Source organism: Crotalus tigris, unplaced genomic scaffold (genome assembly GCF_016545835.1).
Source record: "Crotalus tigris isolate CLP2741 ecotype Arizona unplaced genomic scaffold, ASM1654583v1 scf7180000024375.2447938, whole genome shotgun sequence".
In the NCBI taxonomy this organism is placed as follows: Eukaryota; Metazoa; Chordata; class Lepidosauria; order Squamata; family Viperidae; genus Crotalus; species Crotalus tigris.
The window spans coordinates 2,074,629-2,097,523 of NW_024100545.1; the positions used below are offsets into that span (position 1 = coordinate 2,074,629).

Genomic DNA, 22,895 nt, shown 5'->3' on the forward strand with positions numbered 1-22,895 from the left:
GTCGGTTGGTTTTCAGTTAACAATAGGCCTTTGCACATATATCAGGGCTTTGATGCAATGAAGGGAAGAGAGATGTTTCTTACTTTCTTCAGGACAAGTTTTGTTCACAGTGCAGACTCCTTCTAGTTAGTGGCCCTGCACCCAGAGTAGGACTTTGCCATATGAGGTATGTGTGCCAACTCTTCACCCTTGCTTGTGCTTTGTTTGTTCAGGTGGGAAACGCAGTCCCTCCGCCTCTGGCAAAAGCCATTGGGCTAGAAATCAAACTGTGTGTGTTGGCAAAAATGAAAGAGGATGCCACAGGTATGTTATTGGAATGTCACTGAACTTATCTGCAAAGGGACATTTGATTTCTGTATTTCAGAAGCTCAAGCAGTTTTGCACTTGCTGTGAACCAGGTAGCACAACTCAATCTGGTCTTCTCTAAATTAGGATTGTAGTTAGGGTTGTGCATCCTATGGAGTCCTCCAAATAGAACAACTAATTGAACTTTGTCCAAAGCTTGTTTATTATCTTAGGGGGGTTGGCATGGAGACCAAAAACATGGTGGCCCCCACCTGAAACGCCTTAACAGTTTGAAGGTGGTGTAGATACAAAGATGCATGGCTGCTGTGCCAAGATGCACTTGGGAAGTCAGTAAGCAGGAAGCCATTTTCTTTCCAATCCAGAAGAAAGTGATAAGCTGATCCGTTACTTCCAGAGGACCATATTCTCTGTAGATGAGAGCTTTAATGTGGTCTTGTTTTCTGACCAGCTAGCTGTTTTGCTTCTTTACAGATGGCATCAAACAGGAAAAGATGGACACGTCAAAGTAATTTGTAAATTGCCCATCTGCTGCACCACAGCTCCAGCACCTGAACACCCAAACATGCACTGATAATTTTTAATGTTCTTCTGTTATTTTCCTGATTTATTTTCTTACCTCTGGACATGCTGAAAATTGTTGGAGGTTTTGGTTTGTTCAGGGTTTTAGTTTTTTTGTGCGTGTATGTGTTTGTCTCTCTCCTTTTAAGCCTGTATTTGTGAACAGTGTTGTCTACTTGGTTGACATTCTGAAACTGTTTCAATGTTCCCGCTGCCATTCTCAAATGATCAACTGTGCAGTGCCTATCCATGTGTGTGTAAGTGTGTGCGTGCGTGCGTGTGTGTGTATGAGTTGGGGGAGTGGAGAATGTTTTTATTATGCATTGTATTGAAAACTAATCAGCCACTTTATACAAGTGGAAATAATACTTTATGTAGTTTTTATATGTTGTAATATTTCTTCAAATAAATCTCCTATAAATTATTAGAGGGCCATTGTTGATTTTTTTCAAATGATTGTCCCCTGTTGCATTTAATTTGGCTAATATTACCTCTGGGATCTACCATTGTTACACCAATCTTTTGATTGGTCAGTACTTACTCATTTAGTCTGTTCACTGTGACAAGCTTTATCCTTACATGCCTATCATCTTAACTGAGACAGGCCATGTTTCTCTTCAGAGCAGTTTTCTGTTGCTGCGAGAAAGACAATACTTACTGATCTGTACAATGTGGCAAACCATATTTAACCATGGGTTAGACTCTGGCTAGCACAGCTTCTTAAGCACAAGGCTATAATCATAGCAGTTTTGGTTAGTTGATCAGAGTCATAGTTTGTCCTGACAGCTTAACTTGAACACTTGTCTAGGTTACAGTGAAGTCGCTATTAGTCCTGCAGGAAATTGATAATGGCGTGCTAAAAAAAAGAAGGCAATCTGTCCTTCTGTTACTGCTATTTTTTTAAATCACATGTATATGTGGGCATAATACAGATACAAAAAGGGGCATGTATCCTTAGTGCAATACAGACATCCAAGCTACCCAATACAGTTGCGTGCAAAGGTTTAGACATTCCTGGATGGATGTAAGTCAATGATTACCTGTAATGAGTTCAGACCCATGCCAGACAGACATGCTGGACCATGCCTTATCTCAAAGGAAATGGCAGGATCCAATCTGGGTCGGTCATCGGGACCAGAGGTTTGGTCTTGTAAGCTTTTGGACCTGTGCTGGAGCCCCTCCTCAGGGAACTTCTCTCTCACCAGAATATGGAATGTTTGCCTTCATTCGTCAAAGGAAAACACAGTGCAAACACAAGCAATAGAATATAATCCAGTGTCTTAAATTTTAAAAGAGCAGATTTTTAACAAACTCAGAATAAAAACAAGAAATCCAAGAAGAAACTGGCATGGTTTGCACAATGAACTTCTGAGCCATGATCAAATCTATGCCCAGAGAAGGCAGAGTAAAGTCCTCCACTATTACTAATTTGGGAAGCTCCAGCGTCAACCGAAACATGGCCTGAAGGAGCTCATGTAGGGATGCTGCTACAAAGCAGGAAGGCTTTGTAGCAGTAATATCACAAGTCCATATTCAAAAGCAGCCTCACTGAACCTAGTATGTTCTTCCAAAGGCAATAATGCCTCTTGGAAAATAATCTCAGCTTGGGTAATATGTGTTGGTTTAAAATATATATTATGCAAAAGTATCATTGCAGGGAGCTATTATTTCGAGTGCTTCTCAGGGACTATACTATTGTCATTTGTAAACCTAAGTTTGCTATGTTTTCAGTAAAAAGGACCCTAATGGTCTCCATTTTTCAAGCAACTAAAAAGAATTTTGTTCACTGACATATCTAATGATGCCAAATAATCATTCTGAGACAGTACATCTTCAGATAGCAGATAGAACATGGGCACACATTTAAACATGTATAAACCTACACCTTTATAAATAAATAACAAAAATATTAATCACTGTCCATCTTGAATACATAGTGGAAAGAGGAAGCTTTAGAGTTCACAAACACTAATACTATATGGAACAAAACTGACTGGATCTGGATCGTCTGCTTCAGATACCATGAAGCCTCCTCCAAGAAGGTAACAAGAAAAACAGGTCATGAAGAGGATGTATAGAGTCCCAGACAATACTGTGGACCCTGCTCAAGCAACTCTTACATGCTATGTCCTGGATGGAAGGGAGGGAACTGCCAATGATCTTTTCAGCCATCCTCACCAGCCTTCCTGTCTGAAGAAGTGATGCTTCCAAACCAGACTGTAATGCTGTATGACAGGAGGCTCTGTAGAAGGTGGCAAGGACAGGGGAAGGAAGATGTGAAATTTCAAATGAATGGTTGTAAGACAAGGATGACCTTTAATGGATTCAAATTTGTGCCAGGCAACCATCCTGGATTGTATCTTAGTTTCAAAGGAAATTGCACAATTGAAATTTGAAGAAATCCACACTACTTTATCCCACAGAGGCTTAGAGTTTCAGCCTTGGGGCCCCTCTCCTTAGAAGAAATTAGGACATTCTAAAGCAGTGGTTCTCAACCTTTTTAATGCCGCGACCCCCAACCAGTCGTAAGTCGAGGACTACTCAACTGGTGCAGCACCATTTGCAGAATGGGACTTTTGGCGGGCTCAGCAGGGCAGAGACAGCCTGGATAATTCCTATTGGCTTTTGAAAGCCAATAGAATTAGACTCTATTCAAGAGAGTCTATTCTATTGGCTTTCAAAAGCCAATAGAATAAAAGGGAATAGCACAGCTAAGGAAAAGGGGGAAAAATGGCGGACTGCGTTGTTTGGTGACCCCCATGAAATGGTCGTTCGACCCCAAATGGGGTCCCGACCCATAGGTCGAGAACCACTGTTCTAAAGGCTGTTGCACAGCTATCTGGATGTAATAAGAGCAGAAAAATAATTATATTTTGTCACTTACTGCTATTTTGGTGATTTTTAAGAAAGGATTCTATCCATTTTTTTTTATCATTGTTTTCCTTCAATGACAATTAAGTGTATCTTCTTCCAATTCTTCTAGAGCTCTAAGGCATTCTTTGGAATCTATGGACAGAGTGAGCCTGCACAGGCACAGTATGATCAAGACCATGGTTGCCCCCTCTTTCCAAGCAGCAATGACAATTTCATAAAAAGTATGCATCAGAGTTTTAGTTACCTTAAGCTCCTTTTAAAACCTAACAGCGTCCATCAGACATATGGGATAGACCAGTTTAATTGGTGCTTCTACCCTGCAGCAAGAAGTGATTGCAGAATTAACAGTGCTCAATCACAGCAAGAGCTAGATAGTGATAACTCCCAATTCCATCTCATCTAAACTTAGGCACAAAGCCAGCTGGGTGAATTTGGGTCAGTCGCTTTCTCTCAACCCTAGGAATAAGGTAATGTCAAACCACTTCTGAAATGTTGCCGAGAAAACTGCAGAGACTTTTCTAAGCAGGCACCAGGAGTCAACCCTGAGTCAAAGGTACATACCTCCCCCAAAGTGTGACCACTACTCTAAATTGGCCCTGTAAACTCTCTGGGTCAGGTTCAAGTTTCTATGACAGCCGTGAACTCCTGAGCCATGTCCAAATCTATGCCTAGAGAAGGCAGATTAAAGTCCTCCACTATTACTAGTTTGGAAAACGCCAGTGTCCTGGAGGAGCTCAGGTAGGAATGCTGCCGATATAGTGGCAATAGTCCCATGCATTCCCAGGGCCTAATCTCACCAGCAGATTCTCATAACCAGCTATCCAGGGAGCGGCATTTCTGAAAGCTACAATCCTTTTGGTTGCATCCTCAAAATCTAGGGCACATTTCTGAAAGAAGAATTATCTATGTTCAACCAAGTCTTGGTAATGCACACTAGATCACCCCTGTCATGGCATTGGAGTTAAGCATAGGGGGGCTGGAGAGTGGAATTGGGATTAAGAAAATATAGTTTATGCATCGTGTTCAGTCAGCTTAATCTTGGCATACTCAGTAAACTACAACTGGCTAGATCTGCACAACATAGTAAACCCTAACCCATGGTTAATATACCCAATTCACCCACCTGATTAAACCAAAACGAATTAAATTGCATTATGGTTAGGTTAGGTCTGAATCCAGTTACTGTATGACCACACATATCCTTACTCAGGGACCAAAAAACGAGCGATGGGCAAACATTCATTCATATAGAGGATTTTGTAGTTTATTCATATATTCAAACCAGTCCGTTTGAATTTAGTATGTTCTTTCAATCACGTGGGGCAAAATAATATGTGTTGGTTTAAAATATATATTATGCAAAAGTATCAACGCAGGGAACTAATATTTTAAGTGATTCTCATGGACAATCTTCTCTCCTGTCACGTGTCTGAACTGTCACACAGGCGAAACTGAGCACGATTCCGCTTGTGTCGAGCAGCAGAACTACACCTCCCAGGATGCCTCTTGCGGCGCTCTATTGTGCGTCACGCTTATGCGTTGCGGCACCCACTTCCTGCCCTCGAACCATGCCTGGGTTGTTTGGCTCCGTTTGCTGCTCTTCCATCGTCGACGATGCCAACTGGCGATTACGAGTGAGAACAGCCAGCGGGGGGGGGGGTTTGGGGGATTGGTAGGGGGGCAGGTGTTACCTGGGCATGACAAGGGAGGGAAGGCACTGGGGAAGGCGCACACGTGTCGTCGCCTGTTATCCGAAAAGTAGACAAACTCAGAAACACTGTCTCTGTGTGAATTCACACATGCACACGTCCGTACATCCAGCATATTCTTGCTTTACGTGCATGAAAGGCTGGGATACGAACTCTCGACTGAGTCGGGCCTCCACTCCTCGCGCGCCATTGAACCTTTTCTAAACACCTTTGTGGTTGCTAGTTCAGTAATATAAACAAAAATTAAATGGAGGGCGAAGGTAGCGATGTAAAAAAGCCCGCCATGAATTCCCACCGATGCACCCTGGATAGGAAGTGCAGTCCCCTGGGAAAGGGGGTGAAGTGCTGAGCGTGACCCCATTTTCATTGAAGGGAGCTAAACCTTTGACTGGGTGGTTGCACTTCTTTTGTGGAATGGCGATTCCCATGACGAACTGGTATCAAAAAAAAAAAAAAAAAAGCAGCGACCTTCATGTTTTAATGAAGGAACTAAAGTGGAAGCCTCTTTCCAACCCAACGTTTTTTTCCTATATATTGTTTTACACAGTAGTATAATCTGCATGTGTAAGTTATAAGTAGTCCATCCCAAATTATGCATTGAAAAGTGTTTTTGTGCATTATATTGCATCTGATGTGAATAAGATGAGTTTTCAGAAGTAAGAAAACAAGTACAATGTGGATAGAAAATGTAAGTGGTAATTGTGTGAATGGGTTGGAGGATGTGGAAGCTGCCATTTCAGAAGATCCACTGACAATGGTTTATATTATTGTTACTAGATTTTTATCCCACCTTTTTGTATATAGTTCAGTATAAATATACCTAACATGTCGGTATCCTATTTTTTCCCCAGAACAAAAAACCTGTGAATTAGGTTGGGTGAAAAAGGGTGACTAGCCCAAAGTCACCAAACTGGTTTTAAGGGAGGACTAGAATTCACAGTATCCTGACTTCTAGGCTAATGTTTAAACCACCAACCAAACTGGCTTTTTGTGATGGAATTATAGTTTGAGGACAAAGGAAATAGGGTTAGGAGACACAACACATGACTTTGGAATACAGAAAAAAGAGAAAATAACAGCAGTTCACCAAAATAGATATTTTGATTAAAGCTCTAAAAATGTTTAAACCTGGAAATATTATTTTATTACAAACTAAAGTATGTTCAGAAATAACTTTTATTTCTTGCTATCCAAAGAAGCAAGCGTGCACCTGGTGGAAATGAGTTAGAATGGAATCCAGAGCATATTGAGTAATAGAATAAGTACTACATATGAGAGACCAATCCTAGGATTATGAAATTGAAGAAGGATACATATATTTATGGGATCTGAGGGTAGGTGCCTAACTTGATATTTTTATCTCTTTTAGCTCCAAGCCCAGTTGGGCAGATCAAGTGGAAGAAGAAGGAGATGATGGTGAGAAATTTAATGTGCATTTAATTGGCCCCTTGCTTAGCCAAGAGTAACTTCTTGTTTCCCTGATGGGTTTTATCTCACAAAATCTCTCCATCTGTCCCTTTTGGAATCTTACACTGAGATTTCAGTAAGAAGCAATGTCAAGAAAACCTCCGTAGTATTAATTTACTTTAAAAGCTATCTGATTTTGTTTATCAAGTTACATAAATCCCAGCGTTTTTCAGGCCTTTATAACTTCAGTCTCCTTGCATGTTTCCATTACTATGGTGGGTGGGGTTTTGTTTTGTTATTTGCATTTGCATTCTTCAGAAAATGTATATGGACAGTTCTTCTGATTTTATTCCCTAACAACATTGTAAGGCTGATATTGATACTTTCTTTCTGGATAAGTTAAATTGACAAGCAATATGTTCCATTGGATAACAGTGAAGCTGAACAGTAGGAAAGATCGGCTCAAATACAAATTTAGTCCTGAAGTACACATGCCTAAATGGCTATATTTGGAGCTTTTAAAATATTGTAGAACTCTATACTTCTATGTATGTAGTGTATTATTATTCATTTATTTTGAATGAATCTACTTTGCTTCCAAATTGATAAATCCTTGACCGCTTAATTTGCTGTAACAGAGAATTTTATGAACTCCTTATACTTTTCCGTCACAGATAAATGCATTACCAGTGACTTGCTCAAAGATATTCCCCTGACGGGTGTGTTGAGCGAAAATGGAGGTGTAAGTGTGACCATCGAGCCAGAACTTGTAAAAGGAGGTAGGAACTACATTTGTATCTGTCTGAATGTCTGGGGGGGGGGAAGCAAAATATGAAGTGTCTCCAGTTCCCCAAATGCGAATCTTTGTAACTTCCTATACACCTTTTACAGAGCCCCTCCCACCTCCCAAAGAAGTTGTGAATGGAAACATTAAGACTGTGACTGAATACAGAGAAGAGGAAGATGGCCGTAAGGTGAAGGTGAGTGGAGAGCAAGATTGAGGGGGGTCTCCTTCATCTTCCTCAATCTGGGTCTCCCAGTAATTTCTTGATTCATTGTTTGCTATTTAGTAGGGCCTGTGACAGCGATCCCCATTTTCATTGCTAATTGCCTTTCTTGAGGAGTAATTCTTCCCCATTTGTTATATATTTTTATTGTCCTGTGGCAGAATTAGCTATACTTGCTTGCTGCTTATTCTCTCCTGGTTTGAAGATGCTGATGCTGCTTCACCTTTTTCCTCTTTCCTTTCCTCGTGGTCCTTTTCTGCAGACTCAGAGAAGTAGGCTTTGGGGTACAGGCTACTACTACCTGAAGCTTAATTGTATAGTGAAACTTAAGAAAGCCATATGCAAAAATATTGATGATCCTGCAGACTCTCTCCATTTTTTCCCCTGCTAATTCCCACCTGAGCACATTGTGATCAGTTGCTGTTCTTTCACAGATCATCCGCACCTTTAGAATCAAGACTCGTAAGGCCTCCAAGGCTGTGGCAAGGCGAAAGGTGAGCCCTCTGACAGGTGAACGTGGCTCTTGCTTCCTTGAGTGCTGAAATACATAAGATTTCTCTGTTGTGACCCACAGGGCTCTGCAAGTCTTGTTCTGTGGTTTGCAAAGCATGACCCTGGGGAAGAGCTTTAGTTCAATGTGTTCTTTACAGGTAGTCCTCGAATTACAACCACAGTTGAGACCAGAATTTTGGTTCTTAAGTGAGTCACATGCAATTTTGTGACCAGTTTTTTTTGCCATGATTGTGAAGTGAGTCACTGCGATTAAGTGAATCAAGTGGTTGTTAAAAGAATCTGGCGTCTCCCATTGACTTTGTTTATTGGGAAGGTTGCAAATGGCGATCACATGATCCCAGGATGCTATAGCCGTCATAAATACAAGATGGTTGCCAATTTCCCAAAGGTTGATCACATGGGGGTGCTGCAATGGTTGTTAAGTTTGAGAAATGGTTATGTCATTTTTTTATATTACCATATATGCCGGCGTACAAGGCGACCCGATGTATAAGACGACCCCCGTCTTTGTCGCCAAGCCACATTCCTAGAACATCGTCTTATATGCCGGAAACTACCAGTATTTCCGGCATATAAGACGTCTCGGCGTATAAGACAACCCCCGTCTTTGGCGCCGATTTTAACGCTTGCAGAAGTCGCCTTATACGCCGGCATATACGGTATTTATTGTTTTATCATAGAAAATAAAATACAAAACCGTAAAACAAACAAAATGAAACAAAACAAAAGCATACATTCAACCCTAACAACAACAACAAAAAATAATGTACAAAAAAAGAAGAAAAAGTGACCAATTAAATTTAAAATTTAACATGTAGGCTCCACATTACACTAATCTTCAAATCACTCTGTTATTATATTTAGTGTGTAGAAAGTCTACAGGCTGTTTCCATTCTCTTATAAAATCTAGTCCATTATCTCTAATCAAGTTAATTTAGCCATCTCTGCTAGTTCAGTCAATTTCAAAATCCATTCTTCGACAGTTGGCATCTCTTTTCCTTTCCAGTATTTGGCAAGTACAGTCCTTGCAGCCGTCACCATGTGAAGGAATAGCATTCCAAATTGTTTTTCAATTGTCTTGTCCATCATATCTAAAAGAAAAGCTTTAGCTTTCATTAATAGTAGTATCTTAAAACATTTTTTGCATTGTCATTGTTATGTCTATCCAGTATATTTTCACATATTTGCAAGACCACCACATATTATAAAATGAACCTGGATTCATTTTGATTACATTTCCAGCACTTACTAGAAATCCCTTTACACATTTACACATTTTTGTTAGTCTATCTGGGGTTAAGTACCATCATTTTGTAGAAGTTTTCTTTCAAACTATAATAAATGTGGCTACTACTACTGTGAGCGATGATGTCTTTATGACTTTCATAACCAGCAAGGAGGTGAGTGGTGACATGCAGGATATTAATCATTCTGTAATTATTTTTCCCTGGAATTCTGGCAGTTGCCATCACAGTATCTCTCGAGAGTGCCAGATTGCATTCACAGTTAGTGGATGAATGGTCAGAGAAATGGGTGCATTCCTTTTGCATTGTTCTGCAGAGGTTGTACTAGCTATGCTTATTCACATTTTGGCATATGTGAAGAAGATAGGGAGACATTTGCATGGATTCAGGAGAGGGAAAGGGAGTCAGATAAGCTTTTACTCATTTATCTATCATTTCGCTTTTCCAGGACTTGAATTGCCAAGAGGAGGAAGACCCTATGAACAAGCTAACAGGGCAGAAGATTGTATCATGCCGTATCTGCAAGGGCGATCACTGGACCACTCGCTGCCCTTATAAAGACACGCTGGGGCCCATGCAGAAGGAACTAGCTGAGCAGCTGGGTCTTTCCACAGGCGAAAAGGAGAAACTCCCTGGAGGTGAGAGCTGCAAAGGTCAGAGACAGTGGAGGGCAGCAGTGCACAAACTTTTGCTTAAGCCACATTTTGTTTCCAGAACCAGAGCCTGTTCAGGCTCAGCAGAACAAGATTGGGAAGTACGTCCCACCCAGCCTGAGAGACGGAGCCAGTCGCAGAGGGGAGTCCATGCAGCCAAATCGCAGAGGTGAGTTTCTGCAAAGGGAAGCTGTCTCTAAGTCTGCTGTGTCCTAGCAGCAGCATGTATTGGCATGGGCACCAGCTTCCAGTCCTTCAGCTTCTGCCAGTAGCCATCTCTTCGTCTTTTCACTCCCACCCATAGCTGATGACAATGCCACCATTCGTGTGACCAATTTGTCTGAGGACACCCGGGAGACTGACCTTCAGGAGCTCTTCCGTCCTTTCGGATCTATCTCCCGCATTTACCTGGCCAAGAACAAAACCACTGGGCAATCCAAGGTAAGGGAGGGATAAGTGGGATGGGAGAAAACACACACTTTCCATAGGCGAAAAGGAGAAATTCCCTGCAGGTTGGCAATGTTCTCCTACTTGCTTGCTGCTTCTTACCACTCTTCCAATTGCTTTCCTACAGGGCTTTGCGTTCATCAGATTCCACCGCTGTGAGGATGCTGCCAGGGCTATTGCAGGCGTGTCTGGCTTTGGTTATGATCACCTGATCCTAAATGTGGAATGGGCCAAGTAAGTAAATGTCTGGTGCCATGAGTACATTTGCCCTTAATTTTCACTTTTAAAATCTCTCTATGGAAATGAGTTATTAGATTTTCAAAGTTAGTTAGTTTTTATTATGTTATGCTTGGCCCAGTGGTCCAGTATATCTCAAAATTTAGGACAGCAGCCCCCAACTCTTTTATTGGGAAATTTCTCTTGTCCAGCTTTTGCAGTTAGTCATAGAAGCCTCTGTGCCCCTCCTCTTCCCCTGAGATAGCATCTGCAGGACTCTAGAATTAAAAATAAATGTTTGAAAATATTGCAAAGCTTGTAAATTTCTAACTTCATGGAACGAGCAAAATCTCCTTAGATTTTAAGCAAGAATGTCCACATTGTGAATTTCTTTTAAAAGGAGAATTACATCCTTATCATCTCTCACTTGTGGATCATAAATTGATCTTAAAATGGAGATTACAAGTTCAGAGTTTTCTTGAGGGACCTCTAATTGCATGGAATTTTTTCTGCAAAATTAATTTGATGCTTCTGTGATCAGCCTCCTCTGTTCTCTGGACATTTTTCTGTCCTTGCCAAAGATAGAAATTAATTTTATTTTAATATATTGAAAATTATTCATTTCAGTGAGTTTTATATTTTCAGAATCTTTTTCATCAAAGGTCAACAAATGGCTTAACTTTGCTTGTTAGATTATTGAAACACTTTCCTTTCCTTCCAGACCTTCCACCAACTGAAATCTTCTGCCCTGCCTTTGTTTTTGGCTTTGGAAATGACCAAGTTCTATTGTTAACTGGAGATACAAGTCTCTAATAAAAATTCATTGCAGCCTTGTCTGTGTTGTGTCAGTCCTGTTAAGTTAGAATATCATTCTTGAATCCCCAACCTTACCAATCACTAAAAAACCCTTTTTACTCCCTATTTGTAAAATAGGGTCTGGTTTATTTTATTTGCTGCATATGTTATTAAATATTGCCTTGGATGACAAGCTCCTACACTTCTTAACAACGTATAATTGCAACTGTATTAGTTTGTGGAGCAAAAAAAAAACCAAAAACCCAAGATAGAGTTACATGGGAATTTAGCAAAAAAACTTCTCAAACATGGCAGTGCAATGTTCCCCTAAAATGATAGCTGAACATGACCCCACACTCTTCAGGGGACAAAACTAATTATTTCATTTGAGTAAGGATTGGGCAAATAATAAATTATTAGTAATTGCAATTTAATTAATGTAACACCAGCCTATGATGGAGAAGTACAGATTTTGCAGAATGTGAGTACCACCACCATTGAAATGAGCGTCTCCACTTTGCACGTTTTCAGCATCAGAATGTTGCCATTAGATGGGGCTGTTGCTCATCAGAGATGCTTGCTATGTGTTGGAAGGATTTTTGTTTTGTTTTATTTGTGCCTTTAAGAGTTGATTTCTGATGATTTCCTGGACACATCCTTGCAGGTTTTTTGGCAAGATTTCAGAAGTGTTCTCATTGCTCTGCTTCCTAGCACTGATAGGGTGACTGACCTAAGGCTTTGAGCTTAAGAAGGGTCTCCTGGTTTCTAATTGGTACCTTAACCACGATATAAAACTGGCTCTCGTTTTTTTAAGACAAAGTTCAGTGTGGAGAAACTGAGGACCAGAGATGAGATGGCCATATATCAGAATAACAGAGTTGAAAGGGACTTTGGAGGTCTGTTAGTCCAGCCCTCTGCTCAAGCAGGAAATCCTATACCATTGAACAAATAGTTTTGCAGTCTCTTCTTTAAAACCTCCAGTGTTGGAGTACTCACAACTTCTGGAGGCAAGTCGTTCCACTATCAGCCACACTCTACAGTATTCCACTTAGAAGTTGGGCATGTGGTGAATGAAGAAAGCAACAACATAAACATTCAGGCTGATAACATGCAGTGAAAAAAAATGACATGTACAACTTGTAGAAGAAGAAATGGATAAAAGCATAGAGAATGGAGGCGTATGTCCAGTCTTTTGATGAGAAGTAATAGATGGTCAAGGAGAGCCAGGTGAAGACATAGAGGAAGTCACTGATAGCAAGGTTGAAGGAATAGATAGTGCCTATATTCCACTTGTGTTGAAAAGCCCCAGTGCAGTAGATTGTGATGCCATTCCCAGCAGTAGCCAGAAAGGAATTGTAATAACAGGATGACTGAGATTTGTTCCTGGAAGGAGTGGAAAACATTCTGACAAATCAGTTCTGTTTCCCTACTTCACTAGTCTGATTGTGTTAACATCTCCAGATAATCCCGTGGGTTTTTAAGCAAATACTACACAGATAGACTTTGTTTAGCAACACAATTGGGACTGGTAAATGGTCATCAAGCAAAATGGTCGCTAAGTAAAAGTGCTTATGATCCTCAGCTTTCTTTTGCTTTACAGACCTGTTGAAGGTCATAAATGCAGGCACTGGACGCAAAGTTTCTGTTTTGTTAGCATTGTTAACTGTGAAGGGTTGCCAAATGAATGGTTTAGTATATATATGGTTAAAATCTTTGCTAGGCAGACAAAGTACAGCAACAACATCTAACTGATAATAATGAATAGCAACCCACTTTTAATTCCCCTCTGGCAGTTAGAATATTGTATGTACAATTCTCAACCTTGCTGCATTCCCATGTAAACCATGGCTTATGAGGAGACTGCAAAAAATGCAGTACCTATTAGAAAGTATAGAAAACCGTGGACTGTAGTGGATCAAATGGGCAAAGGCTTGGTCCCCCAAAGTTATTACTCAGATAATGGGATATCTTTTTCAGTAAAGCTTTGGTCTCAGGTTGCTTGTGAGCAGCTCAGGGGGCACCAGCTCAGGAACACCGGACTGGACTAGAGGCCTTGCTCACAGTACAGGATTCAGATAATTTTTTTTTTTTATTGAAAATTTTTATAAATTTTTACAGAAAAACAAAAAAAATGACAATACAACAACAGCATAAAAGAAAAAAAAACCAAACCAAACAAAACAAAACAAAACAACCCTTCCCCAAAACACCCACTCCCTCCCCCCCCCCGGAGCTTCCCAGAGCAGAATATAGGCTTAATTAAAAAAAGTTAAACAGATTATATAAAAAAAAGAATATAACACTAATATATATATATATATATATATATAGAGTTATAAAAAGGCTAAATGATATTTTTTTATATCCAATTTAAATTGTATAAACTTTATCCATTTATCCCAAACAGCAAGAAATTTCTCTTGCGATTGTTCTTTTAGGAAAGTCGAAATCTTTGCCATTTCCGCCAGATAAGATACTTTAAGAAACCATTCCTGCAAAGTAGGCAAAGATTCCTTCTTCCAATATTGTCCTACTAACAGCCTTGCGGCTGTAATCAAATTCAACATCAATATAACCTCCTTTGCATCACAATCAGTAACTATACCTAACAAAAATAATTGTGGAGTAAATTTTACCCTCTTTCTGAAAATTCTCTGAATATTCCACCATATCTTAATCCAAAAAGCTTTTATATTTCTGCACGACCACCAAATATGATAGTAGGTGGCATCCAAACAACCACATCTCCAACATTTAGGCTGTAGGTCAGGGTACATAAGAGACATTTTTTGTGGATCAAGGTGCCATCTATAAAACATTTTATAAAAATTCTCCCTTAGATTCTGTGCTTGTGTAAATTTAACATTTCTCACCCAAATAATTTCCCAGGTATCCAGTAGAACTGGTTCACCAAAATTCTGCGCCCATTTAATCATACAATCTTTAATTAATTCTGTTTCTGAATCCAATTCCACTAGAACCCCATAAATTCTCTTAATATGACTTTGTCTTTGGTCCTTTACTTGCTTAATAAGATTTTCATCTTCTCTGAGAAAACCCACCTTACGATCCATCTTCCATCTATCTGCTAATTGTCTATATTGAAACCAAGAATAAGTAATATTTTCATATACTAACTCTTCCAATAATTTTAACTGCCAGTTTTGTCCATCCCATCTGAGTAACTGTGTATAAGACACCGTATCCATTCTGACACCTCTTTTTATCCCCTCTATCGCATGCCAAGGTATAGCCCATAATGGTATTTTAAAGTCACTCTTGGAGCTTCCGGTACGAGGCGACGGCGATGGCGGCTATCTTCTAGCCGTCCAGCTGGCGAAGTGTCAGAGCCGCGGAGCACAGCGTGCATCAGCTGGCCCGCGGCTCGAAATTCCCTTCCCGGGCAAAGGGAAGGGACAGAGAACGCAGGAATAGAGGTAGAACCCCTGAACCCCCTCTGGATTTATTTCTAGAGGGGGTGAAAGGAGTGTTCCCTCGAAGCTCCTGCTGATCTCCGCCTCCCAGCTGTTTTTGCTTCCTAGGAAGCAAAAGAAACTGCCGCTTCTATCTCCGTGTTTATAGTATTTTGGTGAGTAAATTTTAAACGGACAGAGCAGTTTAAAGGATTTTTGTTTTATAATTTAGGTGTTTATTTTTTTTATTATTTGGTTTTGACTATTTTTCCTTCCTTTCTTTGTTATATTAGTGAAAGGATTTAAGATGGCGTTTTGAAAGTGTCGGAGTTTTTTTCTCCTTTCCTTTTTGTTTTACTTTCCCTTTTTAAGGATTGGATTTTGCTTTTGTTTTTGGCATAGAATTTTTTTTTCTTTTGATTTGTTCGCCTTTTTATTCTTTGGATTTTCTCTGGATTTTCAAGGACTATAGTGTGTCTCTTTTAAAAAATTCTTTTTCTTTTTCTTTCCTCCTCCCTTCTTGTGTGGAGGGGAAAGGGAAGTGAGAACTGTGCTTTTTAAAATGGCTTCAAAGAGACAGCAGCCTTCTTCAATACCTAAGGTTGTTTCTTCTCCTATAACTTCTACTGCACAATTACAACAACAAACTAAACATGTACCACCGGCTCAGCCACCACCCTCCCCCCCTTTGCCTGGACTTTCAGTACAAGAGGTTAGAGGTATAATGGGAGAGATTGTAGTCCAAATGAGAGAGGAAATGAAGCAATTTGCTACACAGATTAAATCAGAAATTAAATCTGATTTTAAAGAAGAGATAAAGGGGATAAAGACCAAACTGGAAGAAAACAATAATGATTTGCGACAAGATATACTTGCAGCAGTTTCAGGTTTGGCTACCGTGGTGGTCAAGCTGGATGCAAGGCTTGAGGAAGTGGAAAACAAAGTTGATTCTTTTGATGATAAAATTCAAGATGTGGAAAGGAAGGTGGAGTCCTCACAAGAAGACATCTTGATGTTTCAGTACAGACAGATGGAGTATGCTTTGAGGATTAGAGGCCTCAAGGAAGATATGAATCAAGATTTGGTGGAGGTGGTTCTTACTGATCTGGCAGTGGCCTTGGATATGGATAAAGGAGAATTAAGCAGAGAAGTGGAAAAAATGTATAGACTTAACTCTTGGATTGCCAAGCAGAAGAATTTGCCTAGAGATGTGGTGATTTATTTTACAAAGAAGTCCCTGCGGAATGAGTTTATACAAGCCTTTTACAACAAAAGATTCCAGATTGCTGCCCAAGATGTTATCATTCTAAAGGAAATCCCATCCAAAATTTTAAGAAGCAGGAAAGATTTTGCTTTCTTAACCAATGAGCTTAAAGTCAGATCGATGCCATTTAGATGGGAAATTCCGATGGGTATCGTCTTGAGCCATGCGGGGACACGTTATAGATTGAATACAGTTGACAAAGCTAGAGAGTTTTATACTTCGGTCCTGGGTGCAGGCTCAACTCCATCTGGTCAGAAATCTCCGAGTGGCAAGGAGGACGAGCAGCAATCTGAGGCATTAAGTTTGGTTTCCGCTGGGATGATACAAGCTGAAAGGCAACGCCAGATGGAGGTCAAAGAGCAGAGAATGACTCGTGCAGCTTACAAGCGTAAAGAGAAGGAGCAACGTAAAAAAGAGTCTAAAGAGAATTCTTCTGGAAACGCATCACCGCCGGTGGGAGGAGCAAGACCCAAGAGTTATGCAACACATGCAGCACTTTCAGATTTTGATGGTGTCTTCTCCAGGCTGCGTGCCAAGGGAGATGGCAAAGTTTTTGACCTGGAATGTTAATGGCTTGAATTCTCCTCAGAAACGGAAAAAAATCTTTTATTATTTGAAGCAACATACCAATGACGTTATTTGCTTACAGGAAACTCATATCTTACTCAAAGATCAGAAATATCTAGTCAATGCTCGTTTGGGATCTCATTTTGTATCCTTTGCTCCTGGAAAGAAAGGGGGAGTTGTTATATATGTCAAACAAAACCTACCAGCTTGTCTGGTAGAATCAGATCCCCAGGGGAGATATGTGATGATTGAACTTGGTATATATGGTAAGAAGGTACTTATAGTGGGACTCTATGCTCCAAATCAGCAACAGGAACAATTTTATAAGCTGTTACATCAAAAAATAACATTGCTTGACTATAGATCAGTGGTATTAATGGGTGATTGGAATGGTGTCTTAGATATACAAAGGGATAAGAAAGGTTCCTCTCCCTTTCTTAAACAAGCAAGGTTACCTAAAGCCTTTTTTGATATGAAGGAAGACTGGGAATTAAGGGATTACTGGCGGGAATGTAACCAAGAGGAGAGAGACTTCACTTTTTTTTCTGATAGACACCAATCTTTTTCAAGAATCGACTTTTTTTTGATTACTACGGATTTGTATAATAAAGTAAAGAATGTAAAGATTTTTCCTAGATCACTGACGGATCATAGCCCAGTCTGGATGGAGCTGATTCAAGAGAAAGAGGAAAGGAGATCCTGGAGAGTTAATGAAAATTTGTTCAGACAAGAGAAGAATGTTCAAAAGTTAAAGGAGTGTTTAAAGGATTATTTTGTTTTGAATATGTATAAGGGGACCTCAATGTCAATGGTATGGGATGCAGGTAAAGCATTTATGCGTGGTGTTTTGATAAAAACGAATAATTGTCATAAGCGGAACCAGATTCAGAAATGTAGAGAACTTGAAGATGAAATTAAATCAAAAGAAAGGTCCTTGATTTTAAATCCTTCTGATGAAAGTATTAAAGAATCTGTGAAGTTATTAAGGTCACAATTTAACATGTTGATAGCAGATCAAGCTGCAACTAACTTATTGTTTATGAAACAAAATACATTTTGTAATGCTAACAAGCCTGGGAGATGGTTGGCTTATCAATTAAGAAAGAAACAGAGACAGAGAATAATAGAGAAAATAAATTACAAGGGTAAACTAGTTTTTCAGAAGGAATTATCAAAAAATCTTTTTTGGACTACTATCAAAAGTTATACAAATCTACTAACGTGCAACTTCTAGATATAAATAAATATTTAGCTGAGGCAAGTTTCCCCAAATTAACTGAGGATCAGAAACATGAAATTAATGGCTTAATTACTAAGGAGGAAATTGCCTCAGCAATTCAACAATTGAAACTGGGGAAAGCACCGGGTACGGATGGGTTAACAGCTGTTTATTATAAAGCTCTAAAGGAGGAGATGATCCAACCATTAAGTGATCTTTTTAATGGTATCTTACAGGGTTTAGAGATTCCTCCTTCATGGCGTAGTGCTTTTATATCATTGATTCCAAAGGAGGATCAAGATCTTACTTTACCAAAAAATTACAGGCCTATATCTCTTTTAAATGTGGATTATAAGATATTTGCAAAAATTTTGGTAAATAGGCTTATGAGGGTCGTGCATCATCTTGTGCATAAAGATCAATCAGGGTTTATAACTGGAAGGTACATGAAAAATAATGTTAGACAAATTATTAATTTATTAGAATATTTAGACAAGAACAACCAAGTTCCTGCAGGGCTCATATTTTTAGATGCTGAAAAAGCATTTGATCAATTGAATTGGCATTTTATGTTAAGAGTAATGGAAGAAATGAATTTTGGCGAAAAGATATTACAAGCCCTTACGGTAATATATCAAAAACAAACGGCACAACTTATTGTTAATGGAGGTTTGTCGGAGGTTTTTACAATAGAGAAAGGTACTAGACAGGGGTGCCCTTTATCGCCATTGTTGTTTGTTTTAACATTGGAAATATTATTGATTAAAATTCGAGAGTCTCAGGAAATTAAAGGAATAGAAGTTAATAAAAAAGAATATAAGTTGAGAGCTTTTGCGGATGACTTGGTTGTTACTTTGTCGCAACCTGATTATTCTGTAGTAAACTTATTACAGTTGATTCATCATTATGGTTTGGTTTCGGGTTTCAAGATTAATGTAAATAAGACTAAAATTTTACCTAAAAATATGTCTAGTCAGGAGAAGCAGATTTTGGCCAACTTGACGGGTTTTGAGATTGTTAATAAGGTAAAATATTTGGGGGTGATGTTGTCTGTTTCTAATGTAAAATTATTTAAAAATAACTATGAAAGGTTGTGGGTCAGGGTACAGAAGGACTTGAAGAATTGGGAGAAGTTGCAATTATCTCTCATGGGAAGAATTGCAGTGATAAAAATGAATATTCTACCCAAGTTTCTTTTTCTGTTTCAAATGTTACCGATTTTGAAAAATGAGATTAACTTAAGTGAGTGGCAGAAGGGTCTTAATAAATTTATTTGGGCAGGGAAAAAGCCAAGGGTTAAGTTTAAAATTATGCAAGACTTCCGTGAGAGGGGTGGACTCAAGGTACCAAATTTGAAATTATATTATGATGCGGTGGTTTTAACACTAATTAGTGATTGGGTAAATTTGACAAATCCGGAGATACTTCATTTAGAGGGATGGGATTTACTTTTTGGGTGGCATGCCTATTTAATATTTAATAAAAAAATGGATTGGGTTTTTAAATCTCATATTTTAAGAATCTCTTTACTTAGGACTTGGAGAAAATATTATAAAAGTGATTTTAAAGTTCCATTATGGGCTATACCTTGGCATGCGATAGAAGGAATAAAAAGAGGTGTAAGAATGGATATGGTGTCTTATAGTCAGCTACTTAGATGGGATGGGCAAAACTGGCAGTTAAGATTACGGGAAGACTTAGCGCAAGAAAATATTATTTATTCTTGGTTCCAATATAGGCAACTAGTAGATAAATGGAAGGTGGATTGTAAATTGGGTTTTCTTAGAGAAGATGAAAATCTTATTAAGCAAGTTAAGGATCAAAGACAAACCTATATTAAGAGAATCTATGGGGTATTAGTTGAAATGGATTCAGAATCGGAATTAATTAAAGACTGTATGATTAGATGGGCGCAGAATTTTGGTGTCCCAGTCTCATTGGATATCTGGGAAACCATCTGGGTGAGAAATGTCAAATTTACACAAGCACAGAACTTAAGGGAGAATTTTTATAAAATGTTTTATAGATGGCACCTTGATCCACAAAAAATGTCTCTTATGTACCCTGACATACAACCCAAATGTTGGAGATGTGGCTATATGGATGCTTCTTATTATCATATTTGGTGGTCATGTAGAGAGATAAAAGCATTTTGGATTAAGATATGGTGGAATATCCAGAGAATTTTTAAAAGGAGGGTAAAATTTACTCCGCAATTATTCTTGCTGGGTATAGTTACAGATTGTGATACAAAGGAGGTTGTATTGATGTTAAATTTGATTACAGCCGCGAGGCTGTTAGTTGGACAATACTGGAAGAAGGAGTCTTTGCCTACATTGCAGGAATGGTTTCTTAAAGTAGCTTATTTGGCGGAAATGGCAAAGATTTCGGCTTTCCTAAAGCAACAAACGCAAGAGAAGTTTCTTGTCGTTTGGGATAAATGGATAAAATTTATACAATTTAGATTGGGTACAAAAAAATATTATATAGCTTTTTCATAATTTTTATCTTTATATATAGAGAGATATATATACTTTATATAAATTTTTTAATTTAATTTTTTATTTGTTAATTTTCAATTAAGCCTATATTCTGCTCTGGGAAGCTCAGGGGGGGGAAGGGAGGGTTTATGGTGAGGGGTGGGGGATGGGTTTTTTTTTATATGTAATGTTTAGGGGTTTTTTTGTATATGTTGTTTTCGTTTTGTATTGTTTTTGTCTTTTTGTAAAATTTATAAAACTTTCAATAAAAAAAAAAAGTCACTCTTATAATATTTTCTCCAAACCCTAAGTAAAGAGATTCTTATAATATGAGATTTAAAAACCCGATCCACCTTCTTACTGAATATTAAATAGGCATGCCAACCAAAAAGTAAATCCCATCCCTCCAGATGGAGTATCTCCAAATTTGTTAAATTTACCCAATCGCTAATTAATGATAAAACCACTGCATCATAGTATAATTTCAAATTCGGTACCTTGAGTCCACCTCTCTCACGGGAGTCTTGCATGATTTTAAACTTTACCCTTGGTTTTTTCCCTGCCCAAATAAATTTATTAATACCTTTCTGCCATTCCCTTAAATTAATCTCGTTCTTCAAAATCGGTAACATTTGAAACAGAAAAAGGAACTTGGGTAGAACATTCATTTTAATCACTGCAATTCTTCCCATGAGAGATAATTGCAACTTCTCCCAATTCCTCAAGTCTTTCTGTACTCTAACCCACAACCTTTCATAGTTATTCTTAAACAATTTTGCATTAGAAACAGATAAAATCACCCCCAAATATTTTACCTTATTAACAATTTCAAAACCAGTCAAGTTAGCCAGAATCTGCTTTTCCCGAATAGTCATATTTTTAGGTAGGATTTTAGTCTTATTAACATTAATCTTAAAACCCGAAACCAAACCATATTGATAAATCAACTGTAATAACTTTACTACAGAATAAGTAGGTTGCGACAAAATAACCACCAAGTCATCTGCAAAAGCTCTTAACTTATATTCTTTTTTGTTAACTTCTATTCCGTTTATTTCCTGTGACTCTCGAATTTTAGTCAACAAAATTTCCAATGTTAAAATAAACAACAACGGTGATAATGGACATCCCTGTCTAGTCCCTTTCTCTATTGTAAAAACCTCTGACAACCCTCCATTAACAATAAGTTGTGCCGTTTGTTTTTGGTATATTGCCGTAAGAGCTTGTAATATCTTTTCACCAAAATTCATCTCTTCAATTGCTCTTAACATAAAATACCAATTCAATTGATCAAAAGCTTTTTCAGCATCTAAAAATATCAGCCCTGCAGAAACTTGGTTATTCTTATCTAGATATTCTAATAAATTAATAATTTGTCTAGCATTGTTTTTCATATACCTACCAGTTATAAAACCAGATTGGTCCTTATGTACCAGATGATGCACAACCCTCATAAGCCTATTAGCTAAAATTTTTGCAAATATCTTATAGTCAACATTTAAGAGAGATATAGGTCTGTAATTCTTTGGTAAAGTAAGGTCTTGATCCTCTTTTGGAATCAAGGATATAAAAGCACTACACCATGAAGGAGGAATCTCTGAGCTCTGTAAAATATTATTAAAAAGATCACCTAATGGTTGAATCATCTCTTCCATTAGAGTTTTGTAATAAACAGATGTCAACCCATCCGTACCCGGTGCTTTCCCTGATTTCAGTTGTTTAATTGCTATCGCAATTTCCTCCTTGGTAATTAAGCCATTAATTTCATGTTTCTGGTCCTCTGTCAATTTGGGGAAGTTGGCCTCACTTAAATATTTATTTATATCTAGAGTTTGCACATTAGTAGATTTATATAATTTTTGATAATAATCTAAAAAAGATTTCTTAATCAATTCTTTCTGATACACTAGTTTACCCTTATAGTTTATTTTATCTATTATTCTCTGTCTCTGTTTTTTTCTTAATTGATAAGCCAACCATCTCCCTGGTTTATTAGCATAGGATTCAGATAATTTTAATGCTGACTTCATAATGGATTTTTATATAAGAGGGGAAATATTTTTAACTGACATATGAGGATTTGCAAAGCTAACGCTGAAGTTCTGATTCCTGTGGTATTAAAAATATTCTTTGTTTTTATAAAATGTATAAGATTGCTCAATTGCATAACAACTTTGGGTGGCTTAGAACAATGAAAACAATACAGAATCTAAATATAAAGGA

General features: G+C 38.3%; 2 protein-coding genes across 2 annotated transcripts in view; both read left to right on the forward strand.

The window, feature by feature from the left end:
• The window catches only part of DNMT1 (DNA methyltransferase 1), a 42,574-nt gene extending 41,286 nt beyond the window's left edge, over positions 1-1,288 (forward strand). The window contains exons 33-34 of the mRNA XM_039328304.1: positions 213-303; positions 778-1,288. Coding sequence (XP_039184238.1) covers positions 213-303; positions 778-815 — 129 coding nt within the window. The 3' untranslated portion in view covers positions 816-1,288. The remainder of the gene's footprint in view (positions 1-212; positions 304-777) is intronic.
• A 3,960-nt stretch (positions 1,289-5,248) lies between these two features.
• Positions 5,249-11,768, forward strand: LOC120301296 (eukaryotic translation initiation factor 3 subunit G-like). The gene is made up of 10 exons (XM_039328346.1): positions 5,249-5,372; positions 6,817-6,863; positions 7,529-7,633; positions 7,746-7,834; positions 8,296-8,355; positions 10,067-10,256; positions 10,333-10,440; positions 10,576-10,712; positions 10,846-10,952; positions 11,656-11,768. The coding sequence occupies exons 1-10, from the start codon at positions 5,353-5,355 to the stop codon at positions 11,669-11,671; spliced, it is 879 nt and encodes a 292-aa protein (XP_039184280.1). The 5' UTR covers positions 5,249-5,352; the 3' UTR covers positions 11,672-11,768.
• Positions 11,769-22,895: the final 11,127 nt, after the last annotated feature.

Bases quoted from the DNA above. Each gene is read 5' to 3' on its own strand.
- LOC120301296 (XM_039328346.1), top strand. From the start codon at position 5,353: ATGCCAACTGGCGATTACGA. The intron at 5,373-6,816 runs GTGAGAACAGCC...TATCTCTTTTAG, and splicing joins ATGCCAACTGGCGATTACGA to CTCCAAGCCCAGTTGGGCAG. The intron at 10,441-10,575 runs GTGAGTTTCTGC...TCCCACCCATAG, and splicing joins CATGCAGCCAAATCGCAGAG to CTGATGACAATGCCACCATT.